A 24,812-nucleotide genomic window follows, 5' to 3' on the forward strand; every position below is an offset into this window, starting at 1 on the left:
CATTACAGATATCACATGACGGTAACCAACTCGAAAGATATTCCATGACGATAACCAACTCGACAGATATCCCATGACGGTAACCAACTCGACAGATATCCCATGACGGTAACCAACTCGACAGATATCCACTGACGGTAACCAATTCGACAGATATCCCATGACGGTAACCAACTCGACAGATATCCCATGACGGTAACCAACTCGCCAGATATCCCATGACGATAACCAACTCGACAGATATCCCATGACGGTAACCAACTCGACAGATATTCCATTACAGATATCACATGACGGTAACCAACTCGACAGATATCCACTGACGGTAACCAATTCGACAGATATCCCATGACGGTAACCAACTCGACAGATATCCCATGACGGTAACCAACTCGCCAGATATCCCATGACGATAACCAACTCGACAGATATTCCATTACAGATATCACATGACGGTAACCAATTCGACAGATATCCACTGACGGTAACCAATTCGACAGATATCCCATGACGGTAACCAACTCGACAGATATCCCATGACGGTAACCAACTCGACAGATATCCCATGACGGTAACCAACTCGACAGATATCCCGTGACGATAACCAACTCGACAGATATCCCATGACGGTAACCAACTCGACAGATATCCCATGACGGTAACCAACTCGCCAGATATCCCATGACGATAACCAACTCGACAGATATCCCATGACGGTAACCAACTCGACAGATATTCCATTACAGATATCACATGACGGTAACCAACTCGACAGATATCCACTGACGGTAACCAATTCGACAGATATCCCATGACGGTAACCAACTCGACAGATATCCCATGACGGTAACCAACTCGCCAGATATCCCATGACGATAACCAACTCGACAGATATTCCATTACAGATATCACATGACGGTAACCAACTCGACAGATATCCACTGACGGTAACCAATTCGACAGATATCCCATGACGGTAACCAACTCGACAGATATCCCATGACGGTAACCAACTCGACAGATATCCCATGACGGTAACCAACTCGACAGATATCCCGTGACGATAACCAACTCGACAGATATCCCATGACGGTAACCAACTCGACAGATATCCCATGACGGTAACAAACTCGACAGATATTCCATTACAGATATCACATGACGGTAACCAACTCGACAGATATTCCATGATGGTAACCAACTCGACAGATATCCCATGACGGTAACCAACTCGACAGATATCCCATGACGATAACCAACTCGACAGATATCCCATGACGGTAACCAACTCGACAGATATCCCATGACGGTAACCAACTCGACAGATATCCCATGACGATAACCAACTCGACAGATATCCCATGACGGTAACCAACTCGACAGATATTTCATGACGATAACCAACTCGACAGATATCCCATGACGGTAACAAACTCGACAGATATTCCATTACAGATATCACATGACGGTAACCAACTCGAAAGATATTCCATGACGATAACCAACTCGACAGATATCCCATGACGGTAACAAACTGGACAGATATTCCATTACAGATATCACATGACGGTAACCAACTCGAAAGATATCCCATGACGATAACCAACTCGACAGATATCCCATGACGGTAACCAACTCGACAGATATCCCATGACGATAACCAACTCGACAGATATCCCATGGCGGTAACCAACTCGACAGATATTCCATGACGGTAACCAACTCGACAAATATCCCATGACGGTAACCAACTCGACAGATATTCCATGACGGTAACCAACTCGACAGATATTTCATGACGATAACCAACTCGACAGATATCCCATGACGGTAACCAACTCGACAGATATCCCATGACGGTAACCAACTCGACAGATATTCCATGACGGTAACCAACTCGACAAATATCCCATGACGGTAACCAACTCGACAGATATTCCATGACGGTAACCAACTCGACAAATATCCCATGACGGTAACCAACTCGACAGATATTCCATGACGGTAACCAACTCGACAAATATCCCATGACGGTAACCAACTCGACAGATATTCCATGACATATAACCCATGACGGTGACCAACTCGAAAGATATCCCATGACGGTAACCAACTCGACAAATATCCCATGACGGTAACCAACTCGACAGATATCCCATGGCGGTAACCAACTAGACAGATATCCCATGACGGTAACCAACTCGACAGATATCCCATGACGGTAACCAACTCGACAGATATCCCATGACGGTAACCAACTCGACAGATATCCCATGACGGTAACCAACTCGACAGATATCCCATGACGGTAACCAACTCGACAGATATCCCATGACGGTAACCAACTCGACAGATATCCCATGACGGTAACCAACTCGACAGATATTCCATGACGGTAACCAACTCGACAGATATCCCATGATGGTAAACAACTCGACAGATATCCCATGACGGTAACCAACTCGCAACTGCGACAAAGCAAACATTATAAACTTAATTAAATACAAATATTTCATCAAAAAACATTTTAACCTGCTGTTGTATCGACGAGCTCACTTTTCAGTCTGTTTTTAAAGTAAGTACGAATATTTTCCCTCTTTCTTACAATAAATGTATAGTGTTAGTATTTTGAAAGTCTGTCAACATGGTCAACTAAAGTATGGCAATCACAATTCAGCGTTAAATCATCGTGGTTTAGCAAATCAGTAACTGCATTTGAATAATTGCATTAACGCGTGTCACTTGTATGTTGTTTGTAACGCTAACTAAAGCAATAACTATCACATTGTTTTTGCTACGTCGCAGTCACGAGTTGGTTAACCGTCATGGAATATCTGTTTCGCAGATGTCAACAGAAATGTTTTATTGTCGTTTCCACAATGATATTTGTCGTCCTATTTTGTCTTCGAAAGTGACATTAGGAATTATCACCGGGTTTTTGTTTACACGAGTAACAATAAGGGTATCACATGTGAAGGACCTGCTTACCCTTCCGGTGCAACAAAGGTAATTCTTTTTTTTTTGTAGGATTAATTTTGCTCAGTTTTTAGTTTTCTGTGTGCTGTCTTTTGTAGATTGTTTTCGTTTTTTTGTCGTTTTTTCGTGTTTTTGCAATGGTATTTGCAGTTCGTTTTCGTCTTATTAGTTTGACTATTCCTTTGATATCTTCCGTCTCTCTTTAGTATGTCGAAGGTTGCAATATATACCTTGATTAAAATGTTGTTTTTGTGTTCAAAGGTGAACAATTTATTTTTGGTTAGATTGATCACTTGACATGCAGTATAATTATTGTTATAAATGAATGCGAATTCATTATGAATACAATATACACGATATCTATACACTAATGCTGTTAGAAAGTTATTATGCCAATACTGAGGCTGAATGATTATCATTCGTTCACTGTTCATTTCGACCTCCTTCTTTCACCTTAACGCTCTGATTTGCCTCATCTGTTGGTATAATGACTTGGATGTTATCGTTCCCTTTGACAGAGTCACGTACGATGAATGTAGACGATCCACATGTACTTGTTGCAGGTATGCTGTTTGCCAATCGGGAATCAATTTTCTGTTGCGTATCTGCCAGTACAGCAATATCTTTACCCTGCACACTCCCTTTTTGTAAGATAGGACCATTATTGTGTAAAATCAAGGCAGGCCAGACCACAAAGTCGATGACGGATCCATTTTTGGTATATGGGGAGAACAGGTTTTTATCAATCGGCTTTCCTTCTAACTGGTCATAAACCAGAACCATTGACGGCTCTTTGATAACCATGCTCCAGCAAAGTTCTGTACAACGTTTCACGAACTTGATGACTTGGTTTGGAGAACCAGACTTTCTGTAGCGTTCAAACTGTTTCACATTTTTCTAAAATAAAAACAAAATGTTTTGACATAGCATAATGTATGTTTTAATATTCAAATCAATGCAAAAATTTGTTGATCTTTTTCAATCATAAACAATGTTATGATTTATTACTTTCTAATAAAACACTGCTTGGTGACTTTATCAATCTTGAAGACATTAACAACTCATATAAGATACGGTAGATTTTGACCAATGCTGTGATCATTTAAACGGTTCGATTTATTCGAGTTATTACAAAATGCACGATTATGTGGTTTATTGGTTCTTTTAAAGTTTTTCGGATACCAAAAAAGTAAAATCACAAAAATTCTGAACTCCGAGGAAAATTCAAAACGAAAAGTCCCTAATCAAATGGCAAAATCAAATGCCTAAACACATCAAACGAATGGATAACAACTGTCATATTCCAGAATTGGTACAGGCATTTTCTCATGTAGAAAATGGTGGATTGAACCTGGTGATATAGCTAGCCTAACCTCTCACTTGTAATGACAGTCCCATCCAATTCCATTATATTGACAACGGTGTGTGAATAAAACAAACAGACAGGTAAAAAAGGGTACAGCAGTCAACATTGTGTTATAATCGTAACCACTATAAAACAAACAAATATATATATATATATATATATATAACAAAGAAGCACAAAAAGGCATATAGACAAAGCAAATTAGCTTAAAAGGAAAGACAAGAGCATTTAACTTATCATCGCATATCAACACAATGACGGGAGGTATAAGTACAGAGCAACGGTAATGTATATATATAAAAAAAAATAACTAGACAGGCATATCAATAAAGCACAGTCAAAAATGGAAAAGAATACCAAAATTATCAAAGAAAAATAACACAATGATGGGATGTATAAGTCCAGAGTCACGTCAAATGGATTTCACAAGAAATAGACTAAACAGTATAAGAAATATTTATAAAGACAACAGGCACCTTTTTATACAATTTTCAATTCCGAAATCATATTTCCAAGTATAAAGTAATCAAGGATCCACGAAAAACGAATCAATTTCAATATTTCTAAATCTCGAGTCGGTACTTGTACATATTTGTAAATTATATGTTTTAATGCATATATGTTACTGTTATTACCTACACGACATAATAATAATGGCAATATCAATAACAGATGTTTGCTCTTTACCATATTTGTGTGTGGTTTAAAAAAAAAAATTCTAGATGAGAATGCATCATTAACATGATATGCATAATTTATATCTGAATATGCTCGGACATTCGTTGTTTTAATTTTTCGCTTTTAGCTTACATCGACATTCTGCCTTAAAATGCAGAAACTAATATTTCTGTACGTGTTTAGTGCTTAATACTGGACCAAGTACATTTGTGTTCAATTTCGGTCATTAGTCATTGGTTTTGATGTTATATTTGTTATTCTCGAGGGATTTTGTCTGATGCTTGGTCCGTTACTGTGTGTTACATTTTAGTATTGTGTCGTTGTTCTCCTCTTATATTTAATGCGTTTCCCTCGGTTTTAGTTTGTTACCCCGATTTTGTTTTTTGTCCATGTATTTATGAGTTTTGAACAGCGTATACTACTGTTGCCTTTATTTATCGTAACAAAGCTTTTTGTCTCTGTAAAAATGACAATGTCAATGAAGATTTTGGATTTTAAAGCAGTCAGTGCAGAAGCTTTTCTTTTTCTCTCTTTTTTTTTTTTAACTTCAAAGCATTTCGATTAATTTTAAAACTTCAAAACGAGATACCACAATAAAAGTAAATGGCTATCTGCATCATGATAATCAAATGCACACTCTAATCATATTTATCTTTTCCTTTTCGTTATTCTGTATATTGAAAGGCATTCCTTTTTTCTCTTCATTTCACGTTTTACTTGTGGATACCAATCGAACAAAGCAGCATAACTTTCAAATGGTAATTGTCACTGACATAATTTCTCCCCGTCTTAAACGTACTTAAAATGGGAAATTACTCATTGTTTTATTTTTTAATTTTCGTCGTTTCAAAAAACTTTTACAGAACTTAAAATATTGTCAGAATATTATACAAAGCTCTAACTCAGACTTTGTAAAACATCACAAGTGTCTGAGCAGAAAGTTGATGAAGCAGGGGTACGTCAAAGAACGTCTCGTACTTTTTCTGAAAAAAAAGTCCATCGGAAGGTACCAATATCTTGTTGATTTATAGTATTCCATATAAACTTCACAAACAATACACGATGGTTTTGAAGTATAGATTATGGGTATTGACATTGTTTATCGACTAAATAATGTGTTATTCTTTTATTTGTCTTTATGGATATAACTTTTACTGTTTAGTCTGTTTTTGATGATATCCGTTAGACGTGACTCTGTACTTATGTATCCCATCATTATACCCCCGCTTTAAAAAAAAAAAGTGAATGTATACTGTTTTACCTCTGTCTCTCCGTCCATCCATCCGTCCTTCCGTCCGTACGTCTGTCCGTCCCATGAAAATATTTCGTCGCATTTTTCTCAGGAACTACATTACAAGGATTTTTGAAATTTGGTTTCAGGATTTATAAAAGTCAGCTATACCGTGTTATACGTTTTCAGATTCATCACTCAACAACATCCTGTTTACCGAACACTACAACATTTCACACATGACATAAAAGTTGAAAATGTTCGTCACATTTTTCTCAGGAACTGCATAAAAAGGCTATCTGAAATTTGGTTTCAGGGTTTATATAAGTCAGCAATACTGTGTGATGCGTCTTCAGAGTCATCACTCAACAACCACCTGTTTACCGTCAAGTATTTGGCGGGGGTATCATCAGTGAGCAGTTTCACTTGTTTTGTTATTGTTCTAATGATTAGTCATAATTAATAAATGTATATGTTCAACTATCTAAACTAGACGTTAGAGAAACAAGTTTTAAACAACTTGTTTAAGACTAATGAGTTTTGTCTCAATAACAAAAAGATATAATGCGCAAAACAATAAAGGGATTGACTTCAAAACACAAGTCAACAGTTTTTACCTGCATGACATATTCCAATAGCTTTTTATCATACTTTCTTCGCTCGTGGACAATATTAAGTAACTCCTCCATGCATTTCTGTATAGCAAGTATTTTCAGCATATTTTCCTACAATACATAAGTCAGTTGCATTGTTTTGCATTTTGAACTAAGTAATAACATTAACGGTACCAATTTTACTGCCCAACATTTGCATTTCGACAATACATGTCTCTCCGGTGATTCTGGATGCGAAAATATGTATAATTCTAAATCCTAATTCTAATTCTGAAGAGCTGGGGTGGTTATACTTTAGGGACTATCAGTTCACCATCAGAGACACGACACAGTGGTATAGTTATGAGTTATCAGCCGCATTTTTTTGTTTTTAAATATGTTGCCTGATTAAGACACTGAATACTGTATATTTGTATAATCATGTCAAATTTTCTCCTGAATGGCTGCTAAAAATGAAATATTGGAAATTTTAGTATGCTCGACATGTTTCCTGGAAAAACGCCCAACAATTTTGTTTCGAGGCCAAGTGTGTATACCTGTGTTGGTTGAGCTTCAGATTTAAGAGTCAACGAAGTTACAGCTAATTTAATACAACAACTTACTGCATTCGCCTTTTGGTTTGGTACTTGTGTTGCAGCCTGTCAAAGAATGAATTTAATGAGTTTAAATTTTCAATCGAACAGTTTAAGATGTATTGTTTCATTTAATTATTTCATGTCGTGCAGTATTTAATAATTTTAATATATCGATGAATCATTTTAATTTTTGATTTGAAATACGTTTTTAGCCCCAAAAATATGTAAATGGTGAGCTGCATCAAATAACACCAATAAGGTAGTGATAAGCCAAAGTGCAAAACCAAACATTTGTGAGTGTGAAACTTCAGTAAAAGAGAAAAGTTGAGGAGCACTGGATACCAAAAACTTCAATCTTATATAAGTTAATGTACTCAGCCTTAAAACTAATAGTTTTATCATGCTAGAGATGTCAGTGATGCTCGATGATATATATAGGATGAAATATAATAAACACGCTGCAGACTGAAAAAGGCCTACTTAATTAACAAAAGAATGAACAAACAACGAATAGGAATCTGCGTGAAGGAGATAAATATTTTAAAATCAAATTATTTTATCATGAGTGAAACAACATCACATTTCAACAAAAGAATATCCATAGTTTCATGCTATGTCAGTATCGAAGTACTGAGCTACTGTCATTATGATATCCTCGTTTTCTTTTAGAACTACAGCAGAGGAAACAACCCAATGACAGTACTATACGGTAGTAACTGCACCAGATGAGCATTGCAATATTGTACAGAACTGTAAATTGGTGTCACTACTGAGTTTTAAAATGTCTTTATAATGTTTGCTTTAATATATTAAAAAATCCAAAGCCCAAGTTCAAACGTCGAATAAGTCTTATCACCGAAAAGAAACATACATCATGTAAGACGCAGACACAGAATCAGGGCAATGGAAGAAGTAGATGCATTTCCTAATTTCAAATAGTTCATCTTAAATTTCATAAACGTATTAATACCGATTAAAAAGCAGGCATGTCACACGTTCTGTCATTACACGTGCTCCAGAAAAAATATCTTTATTATGTACGCTCAAAACCGTTTGGTGAACAAAATGAAATGAATATTAGCTGTCAAATTTTTAACATAATGAAAAGAATATCTAATTTACTAAACGCCCAAAAAGACGATTTTTTACAATGAATGGACGTGTTATTATGGATCAGCATTTGACATGTATTTAATAAGCCATCTCATTTAAGAGAGGCGAAATATACTGAATGGATATTTAAACGCGAAAATAAACTGACAACGCCATGGCAATTTATTTTTATAAAGCTGTTTGATTTCTAGTCATCGATTAAGATATATACATGTACATCATCAATTTGTCTTGTAAAAGATTATATTGTATAAGCAGAATGATTCAACGAAATGATCCTTTCTTTGTTTTGCTTTCCAATATGGACACTCTTTCATTTTTATCAACTGAACCTGCAATGTAAATGCGTAATCCCTCTCGCCTAAATTGCACAAGTACGAATTCGAATAAGTTGAAGTGTAACTTAAGAGGTAACAGTCTATTCATCACAGTTAAAGCTGAAAAATATTACAACTTACCATATTTGCCTTTTGGTTTGGCACTTGTGTTACAGTCTGTGAAATAATGATTTAAACAAGTTTACATTTATGTTTTTTTTTATATTGTTATGATGTCATTTCACGCAGTATTTAATCATTTTAATATATCGATTGATTTTTTTTTATGTTTTCATTTAAAATAACTTGTTTAGTAAGAAATCAAGTAAATGGTTAGCTGCACCAAATAACATTAATTAGTCAGTGATAAACTCTAATATAAAAATAAAATAAAAATATAATTTCTGAGTGTGGAACTACTGAAATATAGCTCAAACTTGTAAGTGAGTAGCTGCATACGAATATGAATAATATGAGAGTGCTTAACCATATTAATAGCTTCAAATGCGAACGAAAAGCTGCAGTAGAATAGCGCCAATGTGTGAAGGGGAAAAATACATACTTAGTTTAAGTGTAACACTACAGTGGAATACACGAACCATTGCGCGACAAACTGCAGAATAACTCCCAAACGGTGTGATAAACTGCAGTAAAATTACGACCAAAAAGTGTGAGAAACGGCAGTAAAATTACGACGAAATAGTGTGATAAACTGCAGTAAAATTACGACCAAATAGTGTGATAAACTGCAGTAAAATTACGACCAAATAGTGTGATAAACTGCAGTAAAATTACGACCAAATACTAGTAGTGTGATAAACTGCAGAGGAATATCAACAAGTTTGAGTAATAAACTACGATAGAATTGAAAAAAGAAATATATCGCTAAATATACTTAGTAGATATTCAAACTCATTAGTCGATCACAAACTGACAGTCCCATTACAAATACGAAAAATTACAACTATTTACAATCAATAACTCACCTTTTTATCTTCTTCTACTTTAGTGTTTGGGGAAAAGTGTGTCTAAAACAAACAGAATTGAAGTAAATACATTTCTAAAGGAATTATCTCTGTGATAGTTAGCAAAGATGTAAATCAGAAATTATTCTGTAACAATCACTATTGTTGACTTTTTTTTTACATTTATAATTATTATTTTTGTACTGATACGTTAAAACTAGTATAATCATATGTTTGATAAGCCATATTAAACTATAGAAAGTGTAGCACGAAAGAATAGATGGTAATTAAACCTACTAAAGATAGGTAAAGCATTCACCTTTATATCAAAATACGCCTTAACCATTATAACACAATGCTCTGCTATTGACAATAAAAAGTTACAATTATTTGAAATCCTGAATGGCTGACAAAATACATTATATTCATTGGTCCCTGTTGAAAATCGAGTTTACAGAAATTTTATACTCTTAACTTTTTTACTGAGTTTCGATGAAATCAGTTTACTGATATATGCCAAATACTATTTTCAAAAAAACAATTTGCGATAAAAATTGATCGTAAGGTATACTGAATTGTTCACGACTTGATAGTGATTTTACTTGAAGGTGAAAAGTGGCGCAGTTGAGAATTGCTTTGTATTACCATATTTTAACTTTGCTACAAATTGAAATTATTATCTTACAAAGTAAAATTGTAACTTTCTAATTGCATACGCCTCACGAACTGGAAGTGTAAGTCATGTTTATGTTTACTCTTTTTCATTTCATTCGCCTTACGAACTGGAAGTGTAAGCCTTGATTATTTTTACTCTTTCACATTTCATACGCCTCACGAACTGGAAGTGTGGGCCTTGTTTATTTTTACTCTTTCCCATTTCATACGCCTCACGAACTGGAAGTGTAAGCCTTGTTTATTTTTACTCTTTCACATTTCATACGCCTCACGATCTGGAGGTGTAAGCTTTGTTTATTTTTACTCTTTTCCATTTCATACGCCTCACGAACTTGAAGTGTAAGCCTTATTTATTTTTACTCTTTCCCATTTCATACGCCTCACGAACTGGAAGTGTAAGCCTTGTTTATTTTTATTCTTTCCAATTCCATACGCCTCAAGAACTGGAAGTGTAAGCCTTGTTTATTTTTACTCTTTCCAATTTCATACGCCTTACGAACTGGAAGTGAAAGCCTTGTTTATTTTTACTCTTTCCCATTTCATACGCCTCACGAACTGGAAGTGTAAGCCTTGTTTTTTTTCTCTTTTCTATTGCATACGCCCCACGAACTGGAAGTGTAAGCCTTGTTTTTTTTTCTCTTTTCTATTGCATACGCCTCACGAACTGGAAGTGTTAGCCTAGTTTATATTTACTCTTTTCTATTTCATACGCCTCACGAACTGGAGGTGTAAGCCTAGTTTATTTTTACTCTTTTCCATGTCATACGCCTCACGAACTGGAAGTGTAAGCCTAGTTCATTTTTAGTCTTTTCCATTTCATACGTCTCACGAACTGGAAGTGTAAGCCTTGCTTATGTTTACTCTTTTCTATTTCATACGCCTCACAAACTGGAAGTGTAAGCCTAGTTTATTTTTACTCTTTTCCATTTCATACGCCTCACGAACTGGAAGATTAAGCCTAGTTTATTTTTACTCTTTCCCATTTCATACGCCTAACAAACTGAAAGTGTAAGCTTTGTTTATTTTTACTCTTTCCCGTTTCATACGCCTCAGGAACTGGAAGTGTAAGCCTAGTTTATTTTTACTCTTTTCCATTTCATACGCCTAACTAACTGAAAGTGTAAGCCTTCTTTATTTTTACTCTTTCCCATTTCATACGCCTCACGAACTGGAACTGTAAGTCTAGTTTATCTTTACTCTTTTCCATACCATACGCCTCACGTACTGGAAGTGTAAGCTTTGTTTATTTTTACTCTTTTCCATTTCATACGCCTCACGAACTTGAAGTGTAAGCCTTATTTATTTTTACTCTTTCCCATTTCATACGCCTCACGAACTGGAAGTGTAAGTCTAGTTTATCTTTACTCTTTCCCATGTCATACGCCTCAAGAACTGGAAGTGTAAGCCTTGGTTATTTTTACTCTTTCCCATTTCATACGCCTCACGAACTGGAAGTGTAAGCCTTGTTTATTTTTACTCTTTCCCATTTCATACGCCTCACGAACTGGAAGTGTAAGCCTTGTTTTTTTCTCTCTTTTCTATTGCATACGCCTCACGAACTGGAAGTGTTAGCCTAGTTTATGTTTACTCTTTTCTATTTCATACGCCTCACGAACTGGAAGTGTAAGCCTAGTTTATTTTTACTCTTTCCCATGTCATATGCCTCACGAACTGGAAGAGTAAGCCTTGTTTGTTTTTACTCTTTTCTATTTCATACGCCTCACGAACTGGAAGTGTAAGCCTAGTTCATTTTTAGTCTTTTCCATTTCATACGTCTCACGAACTGGAAGTGTAAGCCTTGTTTATGTTTACTCTTTTCTATTTCATACGCCTCACAAACTGGAAGTGTAAGCCTAGTTTATTTTTACTCTTTTCTATTTCATACGCCTCACGAACTGGAAGATTAAGCCTAGTTTATTTTTACTCTTTCCCATTTCATACGCCTAACAAACTGAAAGTGTAAGCTTTGTTTATTTTTACTCTTTCCCGTTTCATACGCCTCAGGAACTGGAAGTGTAAGCCTAGTTTATTTTTACTCTTTTCCATTTCATACGCCTAACTAACTGAAAGTGTAAGCCTTCTTTAGTTTTACTCTTTCCCATTTCATACGCCTCACGAACTGGAACTGTAAGTCTAGTTTATCTTTACTCTTTTCCATACCATACGCCTCACGAACTGGAAGTGTAAGCTTTGTTTATTTTTACTCTTTTCCATTTCATACGCCTCACGAACTTGAAGTGTAAGCCTTATTTATTTTTACTCTTTCCCATTTCATACGCCTCACGAACTGGAAGTGTAAGTCTAGTTTATCTTTACTCTTTCCCATGTCATACGCCTCAAGAACTGGAAGTGTAAGCCTTGGTTATTTTTACTCTTTCCCATTTCATACGCCTCACGAACTGGAAGTGTAAGCCTTGTTTATTTTTACTCTTTCCCATTTCATACGCCTCACGAACTGGAAGTGTAAGCCTTGTTTTTTTCTCTCTTTTCTATTGCATACGCCTCACGAACTGGAAGTGTTAGCCTAGTTTATGTTTACTCTTTTCTATTTCATACGCCTCACGAACTGGAAGTGTAAGCCTAGTTTATTTTTACTCTTTCCCATGTCATATGCCTCACGAACTGGAAGAGTAAGCCTTGTTTGTTTTTACTCTTTTCTATTTCATACGCCTCACGAACTGGAAGTGTAAGCCTAGTTCATTTTTTCTCTTTTCCATTTCATACGTCTCACGAACTGGAAGTGTAAGCCTTGTTTATGTTTACTCTTTTCTATTTCATACGCCTCACAAACTGGAAGTGTAAGCCTAGTTTATTTTTACTCTTTTCCATTTCATACGCCTCACGAACTGGAAGATTAAGCCTAGTTTATTTTTACTCTTTCCCATTTCATACGCCTAACAAACTGAAAGTGTAAGCTTTGTTTTTTTTACTCTTTCCCGTTTCATACGCCTCAGGAACTGGAAGTGTAAGCCTAGTTTATTTTTACTCTTTTCCATTTCATACGCCTCACGAACTGGAAGTGTAAGTCTAGTTTATCTTTACTCTTTTCCATTTCATACGCCTCACGAACTGGAAGTGTAAGCTTTGTTTATTTTTACTCTTTTCCATTTCATACGCCTCACGAACTTGAAGTGTAAGCCTTATTTATTTTTACTCTTTCCCATTTCATACGCCTCACGAACTGGAAGTGTAAGTCTAGTTTATCTTTACTCTTTCCCATGTCATACGCCTCAAGAACTGAAAGTGTAAGCCTTGGTTATTTTTACTCTTTCCCATTTCATACGCCTCACGAACTGGAAGTGTAAGTCTAGTTTATCTTTACTCTTTCCCATTTCATACGCCTCACAAACTGGAGGTGTACGCCTAGTTTATTTTTACTCTTTCCTATTTGATACATGTATAAAATCAAATTTGGGTTAAAACGATTCATTCAGATAAGTATTCCCTTCTAAATAAACGTATGATTTATATGTATAGTTTCGGTATCATAAAAATTATATTATTTTGTTGTCATATGCAATCACAAATGTTACAAAGAGAAAGTTATATAGTTTTTATTTTTTGCGCTTTTACATAAAGGGAAGGTAGAAAGAATATTCATGCAGTATGAGAATAAATATATAGCTAAACGCGAAAACGAGGGGTAAACATTCCCACAATTATAAATGATTTCCTAAGTTTAAAACAGCGAATTACTATCAGACTATTTCCGTATTTTTGTGCCAATACCAAAATAATGGATTATTGTATCCTCTGCTGTTTGAAGACACACGGAAGATGTAAGTAGTATTAATGTAATTACATTAAACATTCTTGAACGATGCAATGATTTGAAATTGTATACCTGTGTGGGTTAAACTTGATTGTTGAACATATGAAAAACAAACTTACCGTATTCGCTTTTTGATACGGTACTTGCGTCGCAGCCTGTAAAAATGTTGCATTAAACAAGTTTTAATCTGTAACCAATAGTACAAAAAACTCATCATAGATACCAGGATTTTTTTTAATAACGAGAGACAAGCGTTTCGTCTACAAAAGACCCATCAGTGACGCTGGAATCGAAAAATGTTTAAAAAAAACCCAAATAAAGTACGAAGTTAAAGAGCATTGAGGACCAAAAATTCCGAAACGTTTTGCTAAATACAGCTAAGGTAATCTATTCCTGAGGTAGAACAGCCTTAGTATTTTAAAATTCAAAGTTTTGTTAACAGTTAATTTATAATTATGAACATATCAATGATAACCCAAGTCAACACAGAAGTGTTGAAAAGTGCACGTTTTGTTTCTATTCAATTATGTAATTTTAGTCAGCATTTTACAGTTTCAAAATATCTATGAATTGTTTTTTTTTCTCATTTGAAATATATAATGCAAAACAAGAACTAATGTAAATAGTAAGCTCTAATGGATAACACAAATGTGCTAGTGTTATGTTGTGGTAGAGTAACTTCGTTTAGTGAGTAATAAACTGTTGTAAATTATGAACAATTTGTGAGTGTTAAACTGCAGAAGTATAGCACAAAAAACACTTATTCAGTGAAATATCTGCAGTTGAAAAACGCAAAGTCAGTGTTAAACTGCAAAATAATATCTAAAATTTGTGAGTATTAACCCATATTAGAATAACTCAAAATAATAAATGATAAACTGCAAACGAATAGTTGTTAGTTATAAAATACATTATTATACTTCCTGTGAGAATGTCCTTCTATAGTAAAATTGCTTTATTTTGGCATAGTTTTTAAAAGAAATATATAGCGTTACCTGCACTATGCAAAAATAGTATGCCTTGCCGTTGCAACATACTATTGATTTTCACGTCAATCATTGTCAATTTCACGTGCAAAGGTGGAGCTTAGTTGCTTTGACAAACAAGTGGGATGGATTTATTAACCTGACAATTAATTAACTAATAATTTCCAATTGAACAATAAGGGGGAATTAGTCGATACCATTTGAAATCTCACATTTTAAGAGACTTTAAAATACTCTAGTTTCTGTTAGAACGTTTTTGTTTACTTCTGCCAAAATTGTTTGAATACTTTAGGAGTCATTTGTTGCAGATAAATAGTTATGACCACATCACTGTTTTTTTTATGTAAGTTATTGAGTACTAAGGAAAATGTTAATGAGAATGAAATGGAAGGGGTATGGAGTAAACCTTGTTAAGACAAAATTCAAAACAATACCGGGCAATCAAAGCTATGACACGATGCCTTTTTGGTACTTCTTCATCTTGAAGTCAACCTGACTTCATACCTTCAACAAGAGCAAAATAAAGGTACCTCATAGCAAGTTTAAGACAACCTTTAGCACAAACTTAAGCAGAGTTCTACTTGTTTAACTAGTCAATAATGATTTATATTCAGATAGAGTTGAAATCAATCATTTCACCTCAAAACACATACTTTTCAATCTTTTGAATCTTATTTTCATCCCTAAATGGACCTCTGATTGTGGAGAAAATGTTCCATGATGAAACTGACATTATACAAAATATAGCTATGTAAATATATTTAGGAAATAAACACGAATAGTTGCAGTACAAATACATGTATATGCAGAGTTACATAAAGGGCATTTTTTTGTTGAAATACACCACTATTCAAAATAGTAATTAGTCAGTATAATAATGATATTAATGTTGTGTTTAACATTGACTATGGAAAATAGTAGCCAGGGTGAGAGACAGGTCGTGCACTATTGTCTATCACCCTGGCTACTATTTTCGCATATTCAATGTTAAACACAACATTATTATATAAATAGAATAACGCTAATTTGCGAAGGAATAACTGCAGACGATCATCTGACATCAACAATGTGTATGTGCAGTAAACCTACATTAGAATAACATTTTTAACACAAAAGAGTGCAAGGTGATCTGCTGACGAATATCAACAATTTCTAGTAATAAACTGCAGTAAAATAACATATAATTTACCTTTTTATCTTCTTCCCCTTTAGCCATCTTAAAAAAGTGTGTCTAAACAAATCAGATATCATGTTAATAAATTCTAACAAATATTATTTAAGTCAGGAATTCACTATAATCGTTTTTTCGGCATAATCATTAAGGAAATTGTATACAGAAACGACAACATCTGTACACGTATCAAATTATAAATAGAAGAGCTGGTGTGGTGGCAAACTGGAATATCTGTGTAGTCCTGTTTGATAAAAAGAACCAAAAGAATTGGCAAATGGAGACAAGGTATCAGAGCAATGAAAGAGGAAGATAATTCCTGGAATTGTAAATGATTTTTTAAGTTTTAAAACAATGACTTATAATAAAATTATCAGTATTTGAATGCCTATACCAAAGTACTAAACTCCTGGGCTAGTGACATCATTGGGGACTGACAGTCTACCATCAGAGGTATGGAGACATTTAATCACATTAAACGGCGTCAATTCTAACATGATGCACATATTTGTACACTGATGTTTCTTTAGCGAAGAATGCATCAAAACGCAGATATGAAACAAATCTCTGAGAGGATCAATAGGCCATTGGACCAATTAGGGTGAATCATTTGTATTAAAGTACATCTTTCTACTCTTGAGAGCCACCAATTACTTGGCCGAAAATCTGTGAAACTATGTTTGGCGCCACTTGAAATTTTGAAACGACAAGTGAATTAATTGATGGATATGAATATTCAAATCTACAAATGCATCAATCATGGATGGATAATAAAACATAGAATGACAAATCGTTTTGCAGCTATGCATTAAACGGCATACGTATTACTGGAAAGATATGAATATTAAAACAACATATTCATCAAAGAACAGGTATGAATATCTATATATGAAGTATTTTAATGTATTTAGAAACAATGTTAATGGAAGAACAAAGGCATTATTTATAAATAGAAAGCCGTAACATCTAAAAGTAACTTACTGTTTGTGCTGCTTCCACTAATTGGTCAGGTTGTTGATGTAAGCAACAGGCAATATCCCATGTATGCTTTTTGATTTCCGTCATCTGTTTTCGTTCTTGCTCTACACATGTGCAGTAACATTGCTTTAAAAAAAATATGCAAAAAATTTTGAAATGCATAAAAATAACAAGAATGTGTCCCCAGTACACGGATGCCCCATCCGTACTATAATTTTCTATGTTCAGTGGACCGTGAAAATCTCTTCTTTGGCATTAAAATCAAAAAGATCATATCATAGGGAACATGTGTACTAAGTTTCAAGTTGATGTGACTTCAACTTCATCAAAAACTTCCTCGACCAAAAACTTTAACCTGAAGCGGGACAGACGGAAGAACGGACGGACGAACGAACGAACGAACGAACGAACGAACGAAAACGAACGAACGAACGAACGAACGAACGAACGAACGAACGAACGAACGAACGAACGAACGAACGCACGAACGCACAGAACAGAAAACATAATGCCCATAAATGGGGCATAAAAATATGACTGTGATTTACGAAATGTTAAACGGTACAAGAACCGCTCCAATGACCAACACTCGGTTATTCTGCATGCATGAACCGCCGTCTTTACTTATCAAGGCGACATATAATACTAAATAAAGCTAAAAAAAATCAAAAAAATCTGTGCTTGGTAAAAACTGAAATGGCAGTACTAGACTCATAATGATAATAAAAGTAGCAGAAAATATTTTATTCTTTATCTTCCAGAGACCGCTGAAAAAAAGAGCAACGGATAGTTTCAAAACGCAACCTCCAGATTTTATGATAATTTATAATAAACGGTCACTTAATCATTTTAAAAGGTTCAAATACAAACTATCACGTATGACTTCCTATCATTTACAAGGTATGTCATCTTTTTAAGTTATTAGTTGTGCATTTAGAAACTAGAGGGTCCAAGGACCCTGTGTCGCTCACCTGATATTTTCATTTACAATTGATGCATGATAAATGCAACTGTTGTACTGTCGTTTAGTTTCAGAGATATAATACTAAAAAGTGCATTTGAAACCTGTTTTATTTCAGCCATGTGGGCAGGCAGGGTCATCATACACAGTGGTCCCTGGATATCCTAGTGGTGATTTAAACCAAGTTTGTTTAAATTTGACAGTTGTTTCAAGGGAGAATTTTGTAAACCCCCTGCTCCCCCTTTGCCAAAAAAAAACAAAAAGGTAATAAAAAATTATTATATAAGGGCAATCTATCCTATTAATGATTTCTGCAAAATTCAGTTGATTGTGCAAGGGTTGTATAGCCAGCTGAGGTCGTTAAAAACTCTCTTTTGTTGTTGCAGATAGATCTCGACCTGATAAACAATTTTACCACATGTCAGATTTGCTCTAAATGCTTTGGTTTTTGAGTGATAAGCCAAAAACTGCATTTTACCCCTATGTTCTATTTATAGCCATGGCGGCCATCTTGGTTGGTTGGGCGGGTCATCGGACACAATTTTTAAACTAGATACCCAAATGATGATTGTGGCCAAGTTTGGTTTAATTTGGCCCATTAGTTTCAGAGGAGAAGATTTTTGTAAAAGATAACTAAGATTTACGAAAAATGGTTAAAAATTGACTATAAAGGGCAATAACTCCTAAAGGGGTCAACAGACCATTTTGGTCCATGTTGACTTATTTGTAGATCTTACTTTGCTGAACATTTTTGCTGTTTACAATTTATCTCTATCTATAATAATATTCAAGATAATAACCAAAAACAGCAAAATTTCCTTAAAATTACCAATTCAGGGGCAGCAACCTATCAACGGGTTGTCCGATTCATCTCAAAATTTCAGGGCAGATAGATCTTGACCTGATAAACAATTTTACCTCGTGTCAGATTTGCTCTAAATGCTTTGGTTTTTGAGTTATAAGCCAAAAACTGCATTTTACCCCTATGTTCTATTTTTAGCCATGGCGGCCATCTTGGTTGGTTGGCCGGGTCACCGGACACCATTTTTAAACTAGCTACCCCAATGATGATTGTGGCCAAGTTTGGTAAAAATTGGCCCAGTAGTTTCAGAGGAGAAGATTTTTGTAAAAGCTAACGACGGACGACGACGACGACGGACGACGGACGCCGGACGCCAAGTGATGAGAAAAGCTCACTTGGCCCTTTGGGCCAGGTGAGCTAAAAATAAGATGAATGTCATTCTACCGTTCAAAAATGGCTTTTCTATGGTGGCCAAATGCGGCCATTTCGCCTTTTCGCGTTTTCTTGTTTTCTTCCTTCACTTTGCAAACGCGAAATCGGGAAATCGGGAAATCGAGAAATCGAGAAAGCGAAATCAAGAAATTGAGAAATCGGGAAATAGGGAAATCGAGAAATAGGGAAATCGAGAAATGGGGAAATCGAGAAATGGGGAAATCGAGAAATTGAGAAAGCAAAAACGCGAAAAAACGAAAGCGAAAACACAAAAGTGAAAATGAATTTCTTTCGCGTGTTTGCTTTCCCGATTTCCCGATTTCTCGAATTCCCAATTTCTCGATTTCCCGATTACTCAATTTCTCGATTTTGCTTTCTCGATTTCCAGATTTCGCGTTGGAAAAGTGAGAGAACACCCGAAAACACGAAAAGAGGAAATGGCCGCATCCGGCCACCATACTTTTCAGATGTTCAAAAATGGCTTTACAGATGATACCATCACCTGATATGATATACATAAAGTGTTTTGTGCAAGTTAAAGAACACGAGAAACGTTTTACATCGGTGTTAACTTCTCAGTCTAATCGTTAAACCAACTTATTAAGTTATGTTTTACGGACCTCAATTATAAAATTTTCTTTGAAGTTTGGTATTTTTGTTTATTAATATTTACGAGTCTGTTCTTTAGAGGTAAAAGCTTTGGTCTGTTATTACCATATAAGATATCTTAAAAGGATCAAAAGAATCTAGCAATCACAGCCATATGATAATACAAAATATTTTATCAAGTGTTTTGCCTTAATATGCATCTATTTTTCTCTCTCATTGTAATAAATAACATCATTTATAAAACTGGAAGACATCTTTAGTATGTATGTTCAAACATATATCAGTACAATAAATGTCACTAGCTTTCAGAAATATGTCATGTTTACTTAGATAGTAAAATTATAATGCATTTGGGTACTAAAAAGTATCTAAGAAAATGTGTATAAGAAGATTATTGTTGATGATAACTAGACTGACAGCAAATAAGCATCATAATAATCACTGCATTTCTATTAACATCAGCTTTTTTCCATTCTTGATTCAGTTCAATTTTTTTAATAGTATGCGTTGATAGTCAATAAGCTAAGCACAATATTAGTATTTATTATTGTTGTCTGAATCCTATTTGTATGGAATGAGTAATTACAGTAAAACTCTTAAGTGAAGTCTTTTAAGAATGTATGAATGTATCGTCAAATTCTTACTTAGGCTTATTCTTTTGTTCAAATATACAAAGTCTATTATAATACTGGTTAAGATGCGTCTCGTATCTTTTATGCATTCTGGATAAGATATTGACAATCAGGACGAAAATATAAATAATGTTGAGTACAGTGTCATAAAATTGACTACTAACTAGTCTACCATATTTTGATATATATGTATCTATATCCGGGTGCGGGAGTTTCTCGCTGCATTGAAGACCTATTGGTAACATTCTGTTGTTGTCTGTTCTATGGTCGGGTTGTTGTCTCTTTGACACAGTCCCTATTTCCATTCTCAATTTTATTGAGCATATTTACCTTCGCAATTTCACATAGCTCTTTCTCTACTCTGTAGTTCTCATTTTTTATTGTCTTTTTCATGGTTATTTCATCATACGCCTCTGACCACTCATCAGTATACAAACTAGACCATTTCTCTCCGAGTTTAGTTGGCCGATTTGCGTCACTAAGGTCAGCGATTTCACTGTTTCCTTTTGTTAATTGAATACCAGCTATCTTGCTCAATCTATTGAAAGTTATAAATAAAAAGGTAAGAAAGATAGGGAAATAGTTACCAGGATTATAATTTAAGTACAGCTATTTGTAAGATCCAGGCAGGGGGTGATTCATGTATGTCTCAGAACTGCTTTATTCTTTTATATAATAGTTAGCTAAGATTGAAATAAAGTTTGCAAGCTTTTTTTTTTAAATTTTGTTGAACGGTTTCTATGGAAACATGCAGCCATTTTTTTGAGGAATTTATGATGAAATCAGGCATGAAAATTGGAAAATGTCTACATTTTGGTTGCAGCAATTTCATGATAATGACAATTTCAAGAGAAAAAAAATTTCAACATATAATTAGGCATTATTTGAAGTTTATATTTTGATGTTGAGGTTATGAAATTGTTTTTTGATATTAGGCTAAAATGGTATTTAAAAAGGTGCAAAAATCTGTATTTTGACATTTTCTGAAAATAGCTTAAATATCATACTTTAAATCAAGAAAAATTGACATTGAGCAGACAAGTTCATTATAAACTATGATTGCATCTTAAAGTTCATACATTGAATTATTGAAAACAGGAAAAAAACATCTGGTTTTTTTTGAAATTTTTTGTAACCATGGCAACAAAAATTGGTAAAATTCGTAAAAAAATGACAAAACACAATAAATTTTTGCTATTTTTTTTTATGTTAATGCAATTTAACAGACAATAAAACTTATGATTTGTTTGAAAATGATAAAAAATATATAAGCTTTAATTTAAGTGGCTGAAAGACCATAGCAACCAAAAAAAAAGCCCTAGCAACCGGTCTGAAATTGCTGAATTAATTCAGAATCAGCATCAAATACATGGTTTTCTAGGTATTGGATACATATAAATAATGGAGTTTGAATAATATACTCAACAGTTAGATAGTTAATTTACACTTGATCTGCTTTTGGTTACCATTGGAACAAAACAGTTCAGATTTGATACAAACCATTATGTACCTTATAATATCTTTTTTGCAGCCCTGTAAATACGCCAGACGCGCGTTTCGTCTACATAAGACTCATCAGTGACGCTCAGATCAAAACAGTTAAAAAGCCAAACAAATACAAATACAAAGTTGAAGAGCATAGAGGACCCAAAATTTCAAAACGTTGTGCCAAATACGGCAAAGGCCATATAATTGATATTCATGTCAACACCGAAGTGCTGACTACTGGGCTGGTGATACCCTCGGAGACGAAACGTCCACCAGCAGTGGCATCGACCCAGTGGTGTAAATAGTTATCAAAGGTACCAGGATTATAATTTAATACGCCAGACGCGCGTTTCGTCTACATAAGACTCATCAGTGACGCTCAGATCAAAACAGTTAAAAAGCCAAACAAAGAAAACGAGCTTTAGTTTTTCGTGTAGTAACACGTTGACACTTGTTTACCGCTAGGTTGCTTTTTTATGTCAATTCTTCCTCATTGGCGGAATGTCTTAACATAAAAAAGATTTAAACTAGAAGGAGCAATTGCATATAACGTCCACCTCACAATTTTGCATTAATTTGATACAAAGTGATAAGAATATGTATGTATAATGAGGAATAGGTGTGCTGTCATGATATTTCATTGCTCGACCGAGTTTTTGTCTTTCCATTAATATTTTTTTCAATGTAGTTAGAAACAAGAGGCTGTCAATTGAAAGCAAACCGGATTTTCCTGCAGAGATAGAACCCTGTCTTTAGTGTTCTTTGTTGTGTCTTGTGTACTATTATTTGTTTGTTTGTCTTTTTATTTTGTAGCCATGGCGTTGTCAGTATATTTACGATCTATAAGTTTGACCGTCCCTCTGGTATTTTACGCCCCTCTTTTAGTCAAGTAGCCATCTAATTAGCTATCGAGATGACCTCCGGAGACTGCCGATGGTCATATAACCTAATATAAACATAAAATAAATAGATAACGAACTCGTGCAAGTAGATTTTATAGGTCTGTCTGATTCCATATTATAGGATAACAAATAAGTAATCGTCGTTTTTACCTGTATATGAATAAATTTTAAGTGGATCCAATCAGTGAACGAAATGGTTTCCCTTTGTTTCACTTTTAATGTTGACATTCTTTTCCTTTTAATTGTTGAAAACGAATAATGCATGTGCAAACAATCTCTAGCTAATTGGTGGAATTTAGGGTCACATGACTACGGATTAAACGAGGTCAATTATTCACTTTGAAGTAAATAATTCGTTACAGATGTTTCTTTGCTTATTTTGACAAAATTGAACCTAATTGGCTGCTTAAAGCGAATTACTCTTTCATTATTTCGCTTTTAATAAAGATTGAAACATTGAAACATTTTTTTTTCATATCTCGTAACTTTAAATTCAATATTGTACTTTGTAGATCTGGCATACAGATGTTGATAACCTGTTTCACATTCCAATCATTTGAATCGAGAAATACAACAACAACAATTTCCCTTTTTCTATTTGTTATTGAATAGCATCAAGAAAGATAGGGTCACCGAGCCTTTGAATCCCATTTCTTTGATTCGTCAGTCAATGATAGTAAATCGGTTTTTGTGCAAATGTGGTTTCAACATTCTCCTTATGGGGTCAATTGACCTTTTTGGTCATGTTGACTTATTTGTAGTTCTTACTTTGCTGAACATTATTGCTGTTTGCAGATTATTTTTATCTATAATAAAATTCAAAATAATAACCAAATAAAGGGCTGCGCTTTAGCGCATGATACGCCCGTTGCTCTTTTAACTTGTCTTTTATGCTTTAAATGAATTTATATGATCAACTAGAAATAGTGTGAGCCCTGTCAAATACCCCCCCCCCCCCAAATAATAAATAAAAATGCACAAAAAAATTGGCACTATTAAGGCTACCTCAAATTTAACTAAGTTTGTTGTCTTAATTTTTCATCCATACATAAAATTTTGTGAAAGTGTTAGTTATTGTCCCAAAATTGGAAAAATCCCCCTTTTTTAAGCATAAAAATTCATAACACGGAAATGTAAAATCTGAAATTTATAAAAATTGGAAGGGAGCTTACATCAATAGATATAAACAATTCACCAAAGTTTCATGGACATTGGTGAAAGCCTTTTTGAGTTATTGTCCAAAGTGTTAAAAATCACCCTTTTTTATGAATAAAGACCCATAAATCCAAAACTTAAAATCTGAAATTTATAAAAATTGAAAGGGAGCTTATTACATCAATAGATATAAACAATTCACCAAAGTTTCATGGACATTGGTGAAAGCCTTTTTGAGTCATTGTCAGAAGTGTTAAAAATCATCCTTTTTTTTATGAATAAAGCCCCATAAATCCAAAACTTAAAATCTGAAATTAAAAAAAAACCGAAAGGGAGCTTACATCAATAGATATAAACAATTCACCAAAGTTTCATGGACATTGGTGAAAGCCTTTTTATACGCCCGTCGTCTTT

The 24,812-nt window shown here is 34.5% G+C and overlaps 1 protein-coding gene across 1 annotated transcript in view; it reads right to left on the bottom strand.

Moving 5' to 3' along the window:
- Positions 1-3,211: 3,211 nt before the first annotated feature.
- The window catches only part of LOC139485502 (myosin-11-like), a 34,754-nt gene continuing 13,153 nt past the window's right edge, over positions 3,212-24,812 (bottom strand). The window contains exons 3-11 of the mRNA XM_071270030.1: positions 21,184-21,391; positions 17,421-17,543; positions 16,458-16,499; positions 14,402-14,437; positions 9,857-9,898; positions 9,012-9,047; positions 7,468-7,503; positions 6,869-6,976; positions 3,212-3,873 (exon numbers count right to left, since the gene is read on the bottom strand). Of these exons, the coding sequence (XP_071126131.1) occupies positions 3,400-3,873; positions 6,869-6,976; positions 7,468-7,503; positions 9,012-9,047; positions 9,857-9,898; positions 14,402-14,437; positions 16,458-16,499; positions 17,421-17,543; positions 21,184-21,391 (1,105 nt within the window). The 3' untranslated portion in view covers positions 3,212-3,399. The remainder of the gene's footprint in view (positions 3,874-6,868; positions 6,977-7,467; positions 7,504-9,011; positions 9,048-9,856; positions 9,899-14,401; positions 14,438-16,457; positions 16,500-17,420; positions 17,544-21,183; positions 21,392-24,812) is intronic.

The sequence above is a fragment of the Mytilus edulis genome, chromosome 8 (assembly GCF_963676685.1).
Source record: "Mytilus edulis chromosome 8, xbMytEdul2.2, whole genome shotgun sequence".
Taxonomy (NCBI): Eukaryota; Metazoa; Mollusca; class Bivalvia; order Mytilida; family Mytilidae; genus Mytilus; species Mytilus edulis.